Source organism: Paralichthys olivaceus, chromosome 17 (assembly GCF_024713975.1).
Source record: "Paralichthys olivaceus isolate ysfri-2021 chromosome 17, ASM2471397v2, whole genome shotgun sequence".
Classification (NCBI taxonomy): Eukaryota; Metazoa; Chordata; class Actinopteri; order Pleuronectiformes; family Paralichthyidae; genus Paralichthys; species Paralichthys olivaceus.
The window spans coordinates 9,847,766-9,865,522 of NC_091109.1; the positions used below are offsets into that span (position 1 = coordinate 9,847,766).

General features: G+C 41.0%; 2 protein-coding genes across 6 annotated transcripts in view; both read right to left on the bottom strand.

Annotated features, from left to right (window-relative positions):
* Positions 1 to 3,406, bottom strand: part of LOC109629826 (retinal-specific phospholipid-transporting ATPase ABCA4-like) — a 31,526-nt gene extending 28,120 nt beyond the window's left edge. For both annotated transcript variants that reach the window (XM_069513073.1, XM_020087780.2), the window contains exons 1-5: positions 3,252 to 3,406; positions 2,701 to 2,812; positions 2,027 to 2,120; positions 1,774 to 1,915; positions 1,364 to 1,503 (exon numbers count right to left, since the gene is read on the bottom strand). In XM_069513073.1, the coding sequence (XP_069369174.1) occupies positions 1,364 to 1,503; positions 1,774 to 1,915; positions 2,027 to 2,120; positions 2,701 to 2,766 (442 nt within the window). In that variant the 5' untranslated portion in view covers positions 2,767 to 2,812; positions 3,252 to 3,406. The remainder of the gene's footprint in view (positions 1 to 1,363; positions 1,504 to 1,773; positions 1,916 to 2,026; positions 2,121 to 2,700; positions 2,813 to 3,251) is intronic.
* An 843-nt stretch (positions 3,407 to 4,249) lies between these two features.
* The window catches only part of arhgap29a (Rho GTPase activating protein 29a), a 33,138-nt gene continuing 19,630 nt past the window's right edge, over positions 4,250 to 17,757 (bottom strand). For all 4 annotated transcript variants that reach the window (XM_020087752.2, XM_069513074.1, XM_069513076.1 and 1 more), the window contains 19 exons: positions 17,653 to 17,725; positions 17,147 to 17,207; positions 16,513 to 16,659; positions 15,028 to 15,092; positions 14,839 to 14,949; positions 14,635 to 14,715; positions 13,870 to 14,052; positions 13,068 to 13,205; positions 12,773 to 12,963; positions 11,238 to 11,407; positions 10,895 to 11,023; positions 9,463 to 9,561; positions 9,115 to 9,278; positions 8,102 to 8,290; positions 7,438 to 7,575; positions 6,934 to 7,169; positions 6,523 to 6,811; positions 6,316 to 6,424; positions 4,250 to 6,145 (listed from right to left, as the gene is read on the bottom strand). In XM_020087752.2, coding sequence (XP_019943311.2) covers positions 5,193 to 6,145; positions 6,316 to 6,424; positions 6,523 to 6,811; positions 6,934 to 7,169; positions 7,438 to 7,575; positions 8,102 to 8,290; positions 9,115 to 9,278; positions 9,463 to 9,561; positions 10,895 to 11,023; positions 11,238 to 11,407; positions 12,773 to 12,963; positions 13,068 to 13,205; positions 13,870 to 14,052; positions 14,635 to 14,715; positions 14,839 to 14,949; positions 15,028 to 15,092; positions 16,513 to 16,659; positions 17,147 to 17,207; positions 17,653 to 17,725 — 3,526 coding nt within the window. In that variant the 3' untranslated portion in view covers positions 4,250 to 5,192. The remainder of the gene's footprint in view (positions 6,146 to 6,315; positions 6,425 to 6,522; positions 6,812 to 6,933; positions 7,170 to 7,437; positions 7,576 to 8,101; positions 8,291 to 9,114; positions 9,279 to 9,462; positions 9,562 to 10,894; positions 11,024 to 11,237; positions 11,408 to 12,772; positions 12,964 to 13,067; positions 13,206 to 13,869; positions 14,053 to 14,634; positions 14,716 to 14,838; positions 14,950 to 15,027; positions 15,093 to 16,512; positions 16,660 to 17,146; positions 17,208 to 17,652; positions 17,726 to 17,757) is intronic.

A 17,757-nucleotide genomic window follows, 5' to 3' on the forward strand; every position in this document is an offset into this window, starting at 1 on the left:
TGCATAATTCTCTGCAGATATCTCACAAGTGTTATCTTTATATAGATGCTAGATTAGATTAGATAGATAGACCCTGTAGTTGCACATATTAATTGGAGGCATATCATTAGCAAGCAGGGGCCTGAGAAAAGGGCATATAATAAACTGACTCCTGAGTGGTTTGACAGTCTGTGATCAACAGCCACCGGCAACGATTGGACTGAACCAAGTCAATAGGTGGTCCAAAAATGTGTAATTTTATCACTTAGTCAGCTGCTGAACACAGTAAAATAATAAAAGTGGAGTTGAAAAAACTTTACTTCCACTAATGGAGCAAACCCTGCGAGCTAGTTCAGGCAGCCAACTCGAGCTGCTCCAATCATGTGACATACCTCATTCTCCACAATCATCTATTATACACACCCACCTCATTAGGCAGCCTATTTAAGCAGAGATACATTTCCCATCAATCCCTTTGCTCGCACTGCTGCTGCAGTATCGCTACCAGTTGCTTCAGCCCCTCCACCACACCATCAGCCACCTGTAGCCTCCGGGGGGGATTACAAGTATTTGCTCATCACTTCCATCATATCTGTGTAATCATATCAGGGGAGTGACTGAGTCGGAGCCTAGACACCAAACACAAACTATGTTCTACTACCACAATAACAAACGGTTGAATGTGAGTTGTCTGACTGAAATAGAATTAAGAGAATGCCCTTGCTCCACTTGCTTTGAAACTCAGGCACCTGTCACTACATGTATGGGTCATGCATAAGTGGCATAAGTACACATGGACAGAGGGTTGTTAGCATGGAGTACTCTCTTCCGTATGTTCTGTCATGGGGGGAGGGGGAAGCATGGACAGGGTACACGTGACTTGCTCTCCCACCAAACAAACAGCGTACTGGTGGTGAAAGTAAGCAGCTTATGTTACGGGTCTTTCTTAAATCCATGTGATGTAATCCTGTTATGCTGCATAGACACACAGACTGATGGGGGAAAGGTGTGAGGTGTGACGCAGACTGTGACAAGGTTCTCCAGATGATGGCTCCAAGCTTTCATCTATCAGCATGCATTCAGAACCAAAATGCAGCTTTTTGCTTGGTTTGTTTACTTGCTGCTCTTGCATCCACTTTCTATTAAATGTGCAGATGTGTTTTACAGAAAGTTGTGACTCTAATGTGAGCTGCACAAGTGATCTGGAATATGTAGTCAAGCTGTTTGTATGTATGATTCAAAACAAAACAATTCATACAAGAAAATCTCAACTACATTTTTTTCCTCTCCAAACACACTTTCTCCACTGGAACAACTAACCTCACCTTGCATCCACAAACACTGATGTTTTTGCAGCATGTTGATAAAAGCCTGGAGCTCTGACCTGAGATCTGTTCAGGATGTGAGCGTAGAGTATCCATGAAGTTACTCATGGTGTTCAGTTCCCTCCAGAGGCGGCCAAGCTCTAGAAACTGTGGATCGCTGACAAGAAGCTCCTGGGCATCTGAGTAGAAGCGAGCCAATCTGCAGGAGCGAGGGTTATTAACAGATCACACACATTTAGTCCTGTTTAACAACACACACACTGATGGCAAATACATTAATTTCTGATTGTGTGCACACATAGACTGAGGCTTAGAAAATGAGTGAAGCATAATCCAGAGACATTTAAAAAAGTTCTCTTTGAGTCCATTACATAAGTCTACCTTTTCATCTAAGATCAAATGTTTCATGAGGAATTCATCATCTCTGGCTTAAATTCACCTCCCTCTATAAGCCCAGTGTGATGCTCACATGGAGTTGTTGTAGTTGGAAACAAGACCAGGAGATTCACCACGGGTGGGGTACTGGAAACAAGGGTTGTTGGCATTGCAGAAGATTCCCTGGATCCAGGGCAGGACCCCCGTGGAGGGCATGGCCTTGTTGGGAAAGTGGCCTGAAGGGAGAGGACACTCTTGTTGGCATTCAGGGCTTTGCACAAGTCTGGGATCAACATTTATCAATAGGATGCCATATTGGCCACATAGGAAAATAACTGTCCACTTACATTCATGTTGACGGTAAAGTGGATTCACCCTCCTTAGCCACACCAGTCCCATGAACAGCATTACAGGCCACATGATCTCCATGAAGAATCGCACCTGGTTGAACAGCAGCACATTCATTTTATAAAAATGAACAATATGAACTTTGGCAGAAGTAAGTCTGAAGGAGTACACTTATTTAAAGTGTGAACACACATTACCTTGACTGACCTAAACTGACACCCCTGATCAACTTTACTAAAATACACTAGAGGCTTTTAAGATATTTTTGTGAAATCTGAAATTTGACGGTCACATTTTTCAATAGTCAAATTTCAACTTTGCAAATTCTGCAAACTTGGAATCACTAAAGATGCTTTAAAAATCATATTACTTCTTCAGTTCAGTCATATGTTGTACAGACTCTGGAGCCCGCTGATGCAAACTTGAGATTTGCAATCCAGTGAAAAAAATTAAACAACTTTCTAGCATGTTACAAGCAATGTGTTACCTTATATGACAGATGTATTTTGATGTATTTTACACAGAATGGAATATGTATGAATTACATCAGGGGTCCTTGTTTTGGACAGTAATTTGCTGGTATCATCAGCAAAGAATGAAACCTGAAGGAATTTAAACTAACTGCAAAGCTCATAGGGGATAAATCCAGTGTGTAGTTGATGAATTATTTTACCCTCTGCCTCCTGCGGATGGTCCAGTTCTTCCACAACAGGAGTCTGACCTGTGCTCCTGCCCCCATGGCTCCTCCGTTTCACCCCCACAGGGGCTGGCAACAGCCGACAAACCTGCATTTAATAAGCCTGCTATTTTACTATGATCTACATGAAGCCACCTTATGTACTATATTACAAAATTATATGTAACCAGGGTAATTTGAAATTAAAAAGGTAATTTTGTGGATGAACTGTACTGTCCACTCATTTATCCAAAGAGTATGTCCCACATGAAAGGAGCTCTACAATGAGGCTATTAAGCTTCACATTTCACATGGTTACCAATTACAGAACTTTCCATGCTATACAAACATACCCTCTGGTTACTGTTCATGGATAATTTCACTGTCAGAACACATTGAATATTCCACATTCCTGGTGCATATGACAAAATAAGCTTTAATCTAGGTCAGTTGCAACTGTTATGTAATTGTTTTGGCTACATTGCTAATCGCATACTGTATCCTGTGACTTGATATTAAAGCATAAGGCAGCAGATCATATCACTTACCTCAGGAGAACACTTGCACTGCAGACAGATATCCAGTAAATAAAGCATAACACTATGTATTCTACTGAGTTGCTCCTCGAGGTTGCTAACACAGCTTGTTTCCAGACCTTGTGAATAGTTAAGCAGATTGATTTAATCTTCTTTCAGTGCTGGGAGACTGAAAATGCCTCTCATCTATTCGTAAAGGCCTACCTGACCTAACCACCTGGCCCTCATTATACTGCATAATCCTGCCACTGTTATAATCCCATCACTGTTAAAGGAGAATATTTCTGTTTTCATTATCTGTTCACAGCCACAACACTGCTTTAACACTGGTAATTATTTTAATAATTAGAATTTTTTTTTCAGTGCAATGCTCTGGAGCTACTTCATAATAATTCATTGTCATTAGTGATTCTTCCTCAAACAGTTCTACAATATACTGTCACTTTTTTGTGTGTGTGTGCTGGACGTTGCGTGCAATTTTTTTTATAAACAGTCAATGATGCAGAGTGAAATTAGAAAACTTTGTGTTTGCCATGAAAATGAAATTCCCTTATTACTGTTCATGTGTGTGGCTTATATATATAGGTGTGAATGCTATACTTGAATGGTATTTTTTGCATTCATTGCATGTCAGTTATTTTAGAAGTCTGTTGACACACTCTTCAGAACTTACTGTACAGTTTTTCATAACAGAAGCTCTGGAATTCAGGTATAGATATAAAGCATTGTAGTAATCAAACAAACGTGGGCTTTAACTTGAAAGATTTCTAGCACTGCCCCCCCCCCCATGTTAAGCAGCACTGGTTGCCTGTTCAAATTGTATTAATAGTGAACATATCGCGAGTCCAAACGGCATAAAACTCTGCACTACATTTTTTCGAGCAATTTACCATTGACATGCCATATGTGAAGCAGATTAAAGGAACGGTTCACGAGATATGTGTTCCACATACAGACAGACAGACAGACAGACAGACAGACAGACAGGTACAGTAGATACACACCATCCCTTGGAAGTTGTCAGATATATTTTAATAAGTTACAAAAGGGTGTTTGTTTTCATGTACCTGCTTTTTTCCTTTTTTACATTGACCTTTTCAACATTCTGTCCACCTTGAACATTACCATGAAAAACAGATAACATTTAAATAAATGATGCATTTACTATTAATTACAAAGAACCTGTACGATTTAGGTGACTGATAAAACTACTTCAGTTTAAAAAAAAAAAAGAAAATGGAAAAACTTTGGCAATTAAAAAATGTAGACGTTATATTAAAAAAAGGAAAGACAATGCCTAGGAATTTCTAAATGCTTTTCAGGACAATAAGAGTTGATACCGTACAAGTTCAACAGTATAAAATGGATGTACACCCTTTGCAACTGGTGCTTCTTAGCAAATGCCAGTACAAATATTTAGTAGAGCAAAAGGGTCATTAAACAGTGTTTATACACAAGTCATTAGCAAAATGGTTAATTATACCCTAAAAGTAACGCTTTAAAATATTCTGACTCACAGAGGATAGAAACATGTGGAAGAGTTTTGATTTCAGGTCAGTGCACCAAACTATTTTTGCACTTTAGTAATAAATCAAAAAGTGTTTTTGGTCTATAAACATACAGAGATATTGAGCGTGTAAGAACTTTATACAAAATGCTCAAATAAATTGTAATTGCACAGTTTAAAAAAAATATATAAATATTCTGACTAAGTGCCAGAGTGTACAGAGCAAGTGATCAGTAAATGAAATATTGGTGAATCATATTAAAAATATACAGCATCTTAAGTGCATCCTGTTTGTCTTCTAAGGACCAAAGGGTACATTTAATTCTCCACACGTTGCCCACAGTCTTAGTACACCTGGAAATTGTCTTTGCAGAGTTAATGAAGTCTTTTGTTATTCTTTCTCCAACAGAATATAGCACACATTGTTCCCAATCGGGCACCTTCTCTTAGACAAAATGAGCCTCTCGATGCTCGACCTCCTGGAGGCGTCTGGGCCGTAGTCTCTGGTACACAGGTTTTCCCTGGTTTTGGCCCAGTTCCTCTGGGCTAGAGCTTGGAGACTCAGACATGGGCACCTGCTCGGCCTCAATGTCCTCCCCAAGAGGCTCATCCACGGACACTTCTATCTCAATCCCCAGCTCGTCCTCATCATCATCCTCTTCCTCCTCCTCCTCCTCATCTTCTTCCTCGGCACTGTTGGCTGATGCACAGTTCGGAAGTGCTATAGCTTTGCTCCCCGATGGGGGCTTGTAGAAGGTTCCTGGGGGAGGCTGGAGAGTCCTGGGAGCTCTGAAAGCTGTTGCAATGGGGCTGTATTTGGTTACATTGTCCTCTCTTCTTAAAGTCCTGCTGGGTCGCACTGCGACTGTATAAGGTCTATTAGGGAACATGGTGCTGATAGTGCTCCCAGAAGTCCCCAGGGAGAGGGCTGATGGCACAGAAGCAGATAAGTTGCTGGTATCCTCTGCCGTGCTCTCTGTGGACGAACTGGCCACGATTCTGACAGTCCGAGAAGCAGCATCCTGTTTGTACTGTTTGTCCCAAGTTCTGCGTAATGTCTGGGTGTCAATAAATGTACTCCGGTAATGTGTGGCCACACGCAGTTTTGCATTTTTGGTTTCATCCACCTCTTCAATGGACTCGTCAAAACTGCTGCCTTTCCTGACCTCTTGGTCTGCACTGTTCCGAGTGTTGTTCTCGTCGACTCGGCCTCGGCTGAGTATCCGTTCTACCGGCATGCTGACCGGCCGGGAGGAGAGTTTGTTGCGAGGGTGTCGAAGCTGGACCCTGGCGAGAGTGATATGCTGGGGGTGAGAGAGCCCTCTCTCTCCAGGTTTTGGGACATCAGGGACACTTGATGATAGGACCCCATTGAGGGTTTCTGAATCCACTTCATCAGCTTTAACAGAGAAATTAAAAATAGAATAGACATTAACAAAGGAAGTAAAATGAGGTAGACTTCATAGACAATATCCTGCAGATTACTTTACGAAACAAATTAATTATGGAGTAATATTGGCCTCATTATATTGCTCTTTAAAGATTTTTTATCTTTGTAACAACACTGACCAGGTTCAAAGTCACTCCCATCGAGGCGTGGTGTGGTCTCCTGAACCTCAACCAGTAATTGGGAAGAAGGAATAACGGAGGGATGCCTCTTATACACCTTCGAGGACTGCTGTGATGAGAAAGAAAAATGGAGGAAAACACTGTGTGTGATTTTCACATTCAATAATATTACATACCCATCTAATTTTTAGCATGATAGCTAATTACCTCCTTAATGTCTCCCAGCGACTTGGAGTGCCTGCTCAGTTGGGTGTCAGGGCGAGGGTGGGTATCAACCTCTGTGGGCGAGGTGCCGCTCAGGGGACTGAGAGGGGTGTCAAAGACCATCTCATAGTGTCTGATCAGCAGCTCCACAATTAGAGCCTGATAGGGGTAATCCACCAGAGAGGAAAGGGAGACTTCAGCGTCCGCTTGCCTCGGCTTGATCAGTGTTGGACCAAAGATGATACCCAGGTTGCTGGCTGTCATCTTATTTTCCTCTGACCACTCTGTCACCCTGAAAAAGAAGGTTAATCAAATAATCGCTTATCACATCCCTCATTGTTAAATTAACATGTTAACAATTTAATAATGCACTCAGCAGAAATGTGAGTTATGGATGATGTGACTGAGGCCTACCTGTGCAGATGCTCGATCAGGAACTGCAATGTCTTGTAATGAGTTGGCGGCAGCTGCTTCAGCAGGTCCTTGATCTTGAAGAGGACCCGGTTAAGCTCCACGCTGACCTGTGCCAGGGTCACTGGGGTGGGACTGAGCCGCAGTGCCTCCAGTTCCTCCACGATGATGCTCTGGCTTTCCTTGGCCAAACCGATAAAGTCGTTATAGAAGCGGAACAGGATGAGCGGCTCTGGAAGCTGCCACAGAAAGCATGGAGGAAAGAAAAGCAACAAATGAAACAAGGAAGGTAATAATAAACAGAAACAACCAAAATATATAAGAAAAACAGCAGGGGAATCAAGGTATGAGAAGTGGGAAATATGGTCTGTGCCAAAAATAAATACATCTGCAGTGAATGTGTTCTGCAGAAGTCACTTTAAACCAGCTTGTGTCCATATTTGGGCGACAATGTAGGTAAATGTACAACACCTCAATATTGAGAATAGTGTTTCATAAGCAGCCCACCTGTCTCAGGTAAAGTTTGAGTACATTGCTAATGTCGTGGGGATAAAGGTCGGAGAGCTCCACCAGGTCCTTTCCATTCTCAAATGCCTGGCACAACTTCTCCACCCGAGACTTGGCACCATTCACACGGTAGATACCCTTCAGGGCACAAAAACAAAATGCATTCAACACAAGAAAAATGATGCAATTTTCTGGCACTGGGTAATAAACTTTACTGAATATTAATAGGATACTCCAAAGAAAAATAAATTACTTTTTACTATATTATATTTACCTCAGCAGGTTTTTTTTACTCTATTATTAAAAGGTATTAGTATTAGTTTGGTACAAATGTCAATATATAGCCAGTTAACGAGTAAATCATCATTATTTCTCAGAAATTAAGTTCAATTTGAGACTTTATAACAATTAAAGTCAGTTAAAGTTAAAGCTAACAACAGCAGCAGCCTAAGAGTTTAACCGCAGGTATTTATTAACCATAACTGAATTCTTTGATATGAAGCCAAAGAGAAAACTTCAACATCCTCAACTGGAGGCAACAGGTTTTTTATTGCAAGAATATTGTCATGAACAAAACAAATGGTGTGAGGCATTATTATATTGTTATTAAGTAATTAATTCAGTAAAACCCACAGTGGATTTAATAGTAGTCAAATCAAATTACCTTAATGTTTAGAGCTCTGTTCTCGATTTCCGACGTACACTTTCGTATGATGAAGGGGATGCCGTCCTGGCTGTTCTTAGCCGCCTGCGTGAAGTCGATGCCAAAGAGGTGGAGTCTCCCCTGGAGCTTCTTGTGGCCACACTGGATGGCCAGGGTTTCCAGACACTTCTTGTGACAGGCCAGCGAACACTTCACACAAGTTGACAAGCATCTCAGTCACACAAAAAAGGCAACATTTCAACATGTAAAAAGTAAAACAATCGTGAAAAAGCGTGTGATCCTACAAACACACACTTACTGACTTTTGAAACATCTCATGTGCCCCTTCTGAAGTTAAACTGAAGCTGCATGATGATGGGACCAACAGACTCCCTGTCTCTATCTCTATCAAGCCATTAAATCCAGTGGGTACTGGGTTTGAAATGTGGATACACAGATATGCATAAAGTACCTTTTTTTTGGTTAACCATCCTTTAAATGACTACATGGAATGATTTCAACACACTGCAGAGTTATTTTTTTATGTCAGCTTCTAGTCTATGTTTCCCATTATTACATAACCAAATATTTTTTTCCAGTTCCCCTGTTGTTATTGTCTTGTTCATTGTATGTTATAAATATGGAAAGACACAGGATCTAAAATAAACAGGGGCGGGGGGTACAGGGTTGATGGAGGGAACTCCTCAGAAGACAAACAAAAGGTCTTTGGTTTCCATTGCCCGTTACCCAACTGAGACCAGTTGGTGGATTTGGTCTCTGGGGAGAGCTTGTGGCCAAATTCAACTTTCCCCTTTATTTGCTGAGAGGAGAGGTTGTCTCTCTCTCTTCTGTCTTAGTTAGATTTTTTTTTGCATGCCATGACTGATAAAGAAGCCGTTGTGAAACTTGGCAATGTTCGACCCTGTTCGCTGCGGGCTCACCACATTTACTGACAGGTCCAAACAGAGGATCGTGGATGGGTTGGATTTTATTCAATTAATTCTGAATAAAAAAAAAGAAGAAACCAAGGTTACCTCCTCGCACTCTGCTCCATGAAAGACCACCAGGCCGTCACACTCTCGACACTTGGAGGGCGCTCTGAGCTTCCTCAGCTTGTGGGTTTGAGATGCCTTGGACATCTGGGTGTTTCTGAAGGGACCTGGGGAGCTGGCTGCCTCAATGACAATCTCGCTTAAACCTACAGAGTGAGAGGGGAAACCATTCTCATACAGAAAAGAAAATAGATAATATACGGTAACAGAGTAACTACAGTAATATTACTGAAAGAAGTTATATAATATAACATATAACCATAGGAACTAATCAACAGTTAAAACATTGGTGACACTGGTAAACAGTTGTCAGTGTTAAGTCTGAATCACCATTATCAGAAGGTGAAGGAGGCTCTCTCTCATCCAGGTCATCAGCAGAAGACATGGTGCCGGTGGATGGGGTTCTGGGTAATCTCCTCTTGAAGTCTCCTGAACAGTAAGGCAGAACACACCAGTAAGTCCACATCTTCACAGCCACTTCTTCCCTGGTCTGTTCCCAGTGTAATGCACTGAGAGAACTTCCAGTGAAATGCACCAGGTGAAAGGGTGTCGTCCACTTGCATGTTGGTGACCCCCGATTGTCAGGTGATTTGTACACCCATTGACTGATTAACAGGTTCCTATGGAGCTGATCAGGAGGCTCATTATCAGGGATAAAACATTTACACTCTGGGGGTTGGTGGGTGAAGTCAGCATCACACACTTCACCATTTTATTAACATTTGACTGGCGAGCTACCATGGTCCTTCAGCCAAGAACACATAGCAGAGAGATGAAAAGAGGAGACAGTTTTCTACATTCTACATGAGTTTATCTAGAGATCAGACCTGTCAGACTTATTACTAATTATTGAATAAGCTGAAGAAACTCACCTAACCTTTAGGTTACACATAGCTGTAGGTCTTACATAACCTGGCACAAGTTTCAATATTTTTTTTAATCTGCAGCAACCTCAGCAACTGAGGAAACACAGAGTAACCTGGCCACCAAACCTACTATTATATGTGTGTGTGTGTACGTTGTCGTCTAATACAGTTGCATAATGTTAAACAAAGAGGCACCAGTGTCAGTGGTTGCTAAGGTCCTGGATTCCCAGATAACATGCCAACAAAGTTGGATGAACATCAAGTTCATAGGAAAAAAAATGTGAAGGCCCCAGGGGAGTTTAAGACAGTCAGTGCTGAGAAATGCCCCTCCTATCGATCATCTGCACCGCACTGCTGCTTTATCAATGACATGAGACAGACCCAGCTGATATTTAAAGCTAGGTGTGGGGCACACCTGGTTTATTTGGCAGTAAACATGATAGCCTCAGAGGAGCTAATGTTTTTGAAATTGCACATATGACGGTATGCAATGATTTATGCAGAAGATCATATGATTACATCAAGCTGTTGGATACTTATTGTAATGATAATTAGCATTGATTTAGATGGAACTTATGTCAGTATAGTTAATGCAGACAGATGTGTGAAAATAAAGCAGTAGAGCCAGTGATCTGTTGGGGAAAGTTCCTCACCAGTTATTAGCAACCTGACAATTAAAGCAATCTAAAAATCACTATGCAGACATGTGTTTGTTTTAATCCTTTCTTTGCAAAGGCACACAGTTCTGGGTGCAGACCAGAGTGAGCTCAACCACAGTACTCCATGTTCAAACTTGTACAGTGTACCAAATTCAATTTAGCTGGTAAATAGAAATTACTTTAGGCACATTTGGAGGTAATGGTTGTTAAATGAAGTGTGTGTCTCTGTGGCCCTACCTGGGCTTGCAGTGGGCGAGTCCATGGACCGAGACTCACTGCTGCCTCCAGCACTTTCTGAATCACTGCACATTCCTCCACCCTGGCTGGCTGAGGCCCAAGGACGAAATGGAGCCTGAATCCGAAGTGCTGGAAAAAAAATAATTCAGCATTAAAAGACTAAGATGATTATCTTCTTAGTCATGTGTTGTAAATTTGAACTTTTACATTAAATTATTTTTAGATTGCACATACAGTATCACTGTAACTGGACTACTTGTCTAACCATTTCAACAGGTACTTATTTAGATATTATGAGATATATAAAAGCAGAAGCTCATATGCTTAATGTAAACCTGCACACCTTGGATGTCTGTGCTACTGTTGGAGCGCCTTTCCGCAATCTTGGCATGCTGGGCATTGATGGGACAGTCTACCTCCTCTCCACTTAGGATGTCAGAGGTCACAGATGCCTGCGACAGGTTACTGTGAGACGAGTGGCAGCCACTTAGTGAGCGCTTGTTGAAAGGCATTCTGGGGAGGAAAATGGTGGGAAAAAAAGATATTGTTTATGATAGCAATGCCTAAAAGCTACTGAGGTTTAGGCAACGTGGACTTTTGAAGGCTGACACTTATGTATTTAAATTTTGTACTCTTTAACTTTAGTAAATTTTGAGAAATTACAAATTGGTCTCAGTGAACTCAAACTATACAACATGCAGTTCCCTCTGTCAGCAAAGCCCTTTCATTGAATTAAATCTAAATTTCTCCTTTTTTTGGTCCATGATACGTGAAAATGCTATTAACATTTTTTGAGTGACATAAGTCTAATTTTTGTTCAAATCAGATCAATATCTGTAATTCCTCAAGTGTTGGATCCAATTATCAAGATTAGATGGTAATTATGTCAGTATTGAGAAGTTCCTTGAATGATGATAATATCATGAGAGTAGCCCCACTTTCCCATCAGACAGCAATTAATTACATTGTAATGATGATTAAACGACTCAGATGGGCGAACCATTGTCAATGAAAGTTCCCCACTTTATTTCTCAATATACAGTATGTAGGTCAGTGGTCTATATTTAACCTTTGAAGACTAGTGTTGAGGATGCATATGAACGTTTGTGTTTGTTTCATTTCCCCTCGACCAAGTTGAATTCTTTTGATCAGGAGGGATCAGAGTTGGGGGAAAAAACACTCTCTTATTTCCATCTCTCTCTCTCTATGTGTGTGTGTGACCTGTGTCAACAAAACTCCTTTTTATAAAAAAAAAAAAAAAGGCCTCCTAAATATAGAACAATCCATGTTTTTTTTCCTTTTAGATAGAGACAATGTGCATAATTTCAAAGCTACTGAAAACGTTCAAAGAGGTTCAGTGAAACCGACGGTGAGCCCACTGCCGCAGCTCCTCTCTCCCGTGACTACAGTAATTTCCGCAGGAAGCCCCGGCCTACCCAATTGTTTTATGGTTTCCAAAACAAGCTCCCTCCACCTCAGAGGTTTACAACCACTTGATTACCATAAATAAAAGTTGTTCCTTCAACAGAATCCTGTGGCGCAACATTTAAGCTTCTGATGCTGTATGAAAATAGGCGATAATTGTCAATACATGCAGAGACTTAACATTTCAATTTAACTACATGAGAGTGAAAGAAAAAAAACTTTCGTTGTGACTGTTAACCCCCCAGGAGCTCATTATCTGTCAGTGATAAAATCTGAGTAAACAAATACTGATAACAGAGGTTTTTGGTCCAACAGAACATTTAGTATCACTTTTCCATTCAATTCAAAGGGGAATATTCCATTAAGGTTTGTTAACTGTACATCTATAAAAAGAAACATGCAGAGGGTGTGATCAGATCAGAGGGTGACAACAGCACTATCTTGATGGCTCACCCTATGCTTTGTGTAACAGGAGAATCAAGCGAGAACGACTCCAGACGAGGCCCGTCAGTGGGCAGACTCCTGACAAAGTCGATGTAGCGCTGGCCAGGCTCGTACAGCTTGGCATTTTCACACAGAGTCTGGTGGTTGACAGGGAGGGAGACAACCTGAGCTTGTTGGAGCTGGAACCAATTGACCGTCACCTCAGAAAAAAAGTAAACAAACATTATTATCATTCTTCTGCAAATTTCTGACACCGTAGTAAAATGTGGTTTTGTTTTTTTTATTCAACTTAGTCTAAACTCACAGCTTTGAGGGTGAGGTCGCACTGAGAGACCATCTCTCTGATCTGAGTGATGTTCAAACTCTTGGTTTTGGCGAGATCCACTCGCTTCACTCCAACATCGATCTGACAAGCTTTGCAGTGCTCCCTGGCCTCCTCCGCCTGCCAAGCAGAAGGAAGATCAATCATTACAACTCTAAACTCTCTGAACTGAATCAGTGTTGATGAGTACAATGGATTTCAGGCAAGACTGAGTTTAGCTTCAACTGCTGTAAGTGCTTTCAGACATGCACTGAACTCCAGATGATCTCTTGAAATTATCTAGAGGCTGTATGTGAAAATGCACATTTTTCAGTCAAAGGCTACAGATAATGCTTGCAAGCCAGTGGGCAAGTTGATTATGTTCCTGACACGAAAAGGACACAAAAAAAATCATCTCAGGATGGAAGAGAGGTGTCACACACATAGAAGACGCAGACCATATGTCAACTTAGAAGAATTTTAGTGATAAAGGCTGTTGCTCATGTCAATTAATACATCATTGAGAGCGTGTCTGGAGAATCTCCTGCTTCATTCTTCATATGTGAAAGGCAAACTCTGGACCTCATTGTGTGGAAATTATCTGGAATTCATGCCTGCAGATGGCCTTAGTCTGCAGTTGGTCAACCAAAGATGCTCATGGGGTAATTTTCACATTTGTCTTCCCCCAATGCCTTTTATCTTTGGCACAAAAGTAGACAAATTAAAACTTTTAAAACCCTATGAAGTGTACCACATTTGTTCACTTTTCTGCTGAGCCGTCAACCCAACAGAGGAGCTGCTGTACCTTTTGCAGAGCCTCCTCTTCCAACCTGCGCCTCTTTTCTAGCTGTTTAGCTGCCGCTGCTCCTCCACCTCCTCCAATCTGCTCCTCCTCCAGGCGACTAGTAGACACATTGGCCTTCTCATATTCCTCCTGCCGCTGAACCTGCAGCAACCGAGCCTTCCTTAGTGCACTCTCCGCCTCATGCTGGAGATACACAAAGATAAAAAATAATACCAGGTGAGGTTTAGAACTCTAACATTTATAACCAAACAAAAATTTGGCTTGTGATGTTATAGCTTTATATGATTTTTAAAGTAATTTGTAAAATATTACACAAATAATTAATTTTTAATGGTTGTTTCAGGATTGAGGGATGTTAGTAGTAGTTAACATCAAAATGTTAAAAAACAGTTCATTTTCCATCAAATATAGTAAAGTGTAATTAACTACATCATCCATTAATTATTTTTTGGGGGAGAAATCAGCGCAAATGTTGATCTCACAATATTAAAAAGGTAAAGAGAAAAAAAAACCTTGATCCACCCTCTGATCCGAATATGCACCAAAGTTTTTTGGATTCGCACTTGGGCCATAAGCCACCCCTCCACAACATGTCATGGAAAACAGTTAAAAAGTAATCCTACTAACCATCTTAGATGCAAACAAATAAATGTTGACAAAAACAGAACCTCCTTGGTGGAGGTAACAAGTCACTAGTACAGATACTTCTGTATATATTTGTGTGGGGCCCTCTTCAGAGTGCAACCTCTATAACCATTGACTCACCATCTTCTTTTGCTCTCTCTGCCACTGATCCTTGACCTCTTTTCGCAGTTTGTCCAGCTCATTCTTTCTGGCCAGGAGAGGCTGGAAAGAAACACAATAACATGCACGCACACACACACCGCACAATAAATTCTCTACTTTCTATTACAACAACCCAAGGCAAAGTCCCATTTCTGTAATGCACTAGTCTCTTTGCTGGATTACCTGCATGAATTTGTTGCTCTGGAGCACAGCTGCAGTGTGGAGCACCAGATGGCTGTATTCAATGTCATGTTTGAAAGCAGTCATGTAGATGTCACGGAAAGGCATGAATTCCTTAAATGAAGAGGAGAAAGTCTTAGAGCTGACCCTTAAAAGCTGAAAAACTAATTAAAAGCAACAATATCTACTCACCTGCTGACTAGCAAGCGTCTTGGCAGATTCTGCCATTTTGGCGTAACTCTTTGCACACTCGATATCTAAAAATAGACCCAACCAAAAATACATACAATTACTTGAAATATACATCATGAACATTGTCATTTGTGCTAGCAAATATTTGTATTGTCTGAAGTAGCTATTTCTATTCACTGTTAGATCTTAAGTAAATACACAAATGACTGAAAATCATTCAAGCAATTTCTGATTGAATCACACAATGTCCTTTAGTCATCAGACAAATTGACATACAGCATTAGTAAAAGTGTATGTGTTAAACAAACATGCAGTCGGTTTGCTTGATAACACATGTACAGCATGGTTCCGACTCAGTGCTCTGTCACTCTGTTGACTGAGTATCATTAAGCACTGTACCCAACAAAAGCTCTCTCACTGCATATACAACCTTGAGTCTGGATAAGACTCCCATTGTTTTAAGTTTACTTCAGGTGATTGAGTAAATTTTATCAGAAATTGGCCCCTAATTAATCGTCACATTTTACTTGTCTAGAAGATATGCATGTAGACAAGTTAAAAACATTTTCATCCACCCTGTGCTGCCTGGAGCCACAGTATGTTTAAGATCAACTTTGTCAATGTGTGAACAAATAAATACTCTATGTCCCATTAAACAGCAAATGAAACAAACTATAAAATAGTTATAACAGTGTGACCCAATGGAATTTTCCTCAATAAAAGTAGATAAAAATGAGTGAAGATTAAGTACAACTGTCGAGTGCCAGTCTAATTTCACTGTGTCTCTTGATGTCTCTGCGTATGCTTGTCTGTCTCTCTGTTATTTAGCAGCATTACACAAAAACTACTGGATGGATTATCACAGAATTTAAAGGAAGGATGGGGTACTGGTCAGGGAAAAGGGCATTACATTTTGACAATGATCTGGATCAGGGGGCAGATCCAGGATTATTTCTCTCACTTTCTTTAACATTGTGAGATTTATTGGACTTTTCAACCTATTTCCCAGGGAATCATGCATGGGAAAAAAACAGGCATGCTTGTGCAACACTCTCCTGCGTGCTATTCTAGTAACTATTATTTTCAAATTTTGTCACAGTCACCTTGCAGAGTGATGACAATTGTTTCACGTAGAAAAAGAGGCATTAATGTTCTCTGTCGAAACTTTAAGTCTGAGTTTACCAGGTGTGAATAGGAGCATGATTCTATGACACAACATCTTGTCTGGAAGCCAGTTGAGCTCCAACATTCAGCTTATGGAAGTGTGATGTAAATCTGTTTTGCATAATCAAAGATTCAGGATTTGTTAGTGACAGAGAAAGTACAGAGAAACACTATAATTAAACTCCTAAGTACATGGTCCATGACACTAACACATTACAGCTGACTTTTATACTTGAGCGTGATAGATGCTACTTTACTTCACTGCTGCCTCCCTACATGTCATACTCTTGTATTTATGTTTCCACCTGTGTCCTGACTCACCCATATTGAGACGCTTTTCCACCCATGCCAGCAGCTCTTTGGTGTACTTGGACCAGGCCTTTGCATAGAGCAGAGCCGACTCCACCCCACTGTCTTGCCGCTGCAGCGTGGCATCCACCTCTTCGGGCCGAACCGGTGGACACGGGCCTGTGACAGGCAGGAATCCCAAGGTGGAGATTAATAAAGTTGGACTTACAAATGGCCGGCTGCGACCAGACCCCACCTAACATGCCTCCCACCACTGTTGGAGGTGTTGCATGTGTGCTCAGCTAACAACATCTGTTACTGAGTGAGTCAGTGAGAAATGCGCACACTGACCTTGCCTGAGTGCGATATAGGTTAATGCCACTTGAAGGTAAGTAATGCTGACATAGGACTGACTGCTGGATGTATTAATAAGTGGTTGACTGCTCATGACTTAGGACGTAGTAGTGCCATAACCATCGACAGACACTGCTCCAATGGCAGTGAAGCAGCACAGACAAGGCCACTACCCAGAATGATAAAGCAGCAACAGTAGCTCAGCTCAAGACTGATTTTTTTCCCCAACAAATTAGAAGGATTAGTTATCCCACACACTTGCAAATAGCAGCACCAGAGTACAGTAGCTGTGTGTTACAGAGATCTGTCTTACCTGGCGGATCATCTTTCTCGGGACCGGATCCTCCAATTTCCACAGAGAGATTCTCAGAAGACTGAAAAACAAACAGATGAAAAAGAAACACCAAGGGGGGTGAATGAATTTCCTACTCAGAGCACGATACGTTCTTCAAACATCTAAGGGTTGTGAAAACCTTGACTTCCTCCTTAGAGCGATCATAAAACCTGCAGCAAGAAAACAACAGCACATAGAATTAATTTATTATCTGCAGAGATCATATCAGGATCATGCGTCAACCTGCAAGCTGCTGAGTGATTTTGTACGTTTGTTGTTTGACAACTCAGGCAGTAGGCCACATCCTAACAGGACAGTTAATAAACTAATGATGAATGTGTTTAAAAAGAATGAATACAACAATATCAGCCTTTTCTTTTTGATTCCTACTGCATTGATTTGATATCTCATTTGCACTGGGTTAAATTGACGTCTTTGATTGTTATGGATGTTAGAACAGAAAATAAATATTGCACTTTTCTTACCCTGCTTCTCTTAGTCAGGGGGAGCCCCAAGACTGATCCATTCTCTACATCTCCCATAAGGAAGTCAGACACTCTGGAGGAAAACACATGCCAATACACTATGTT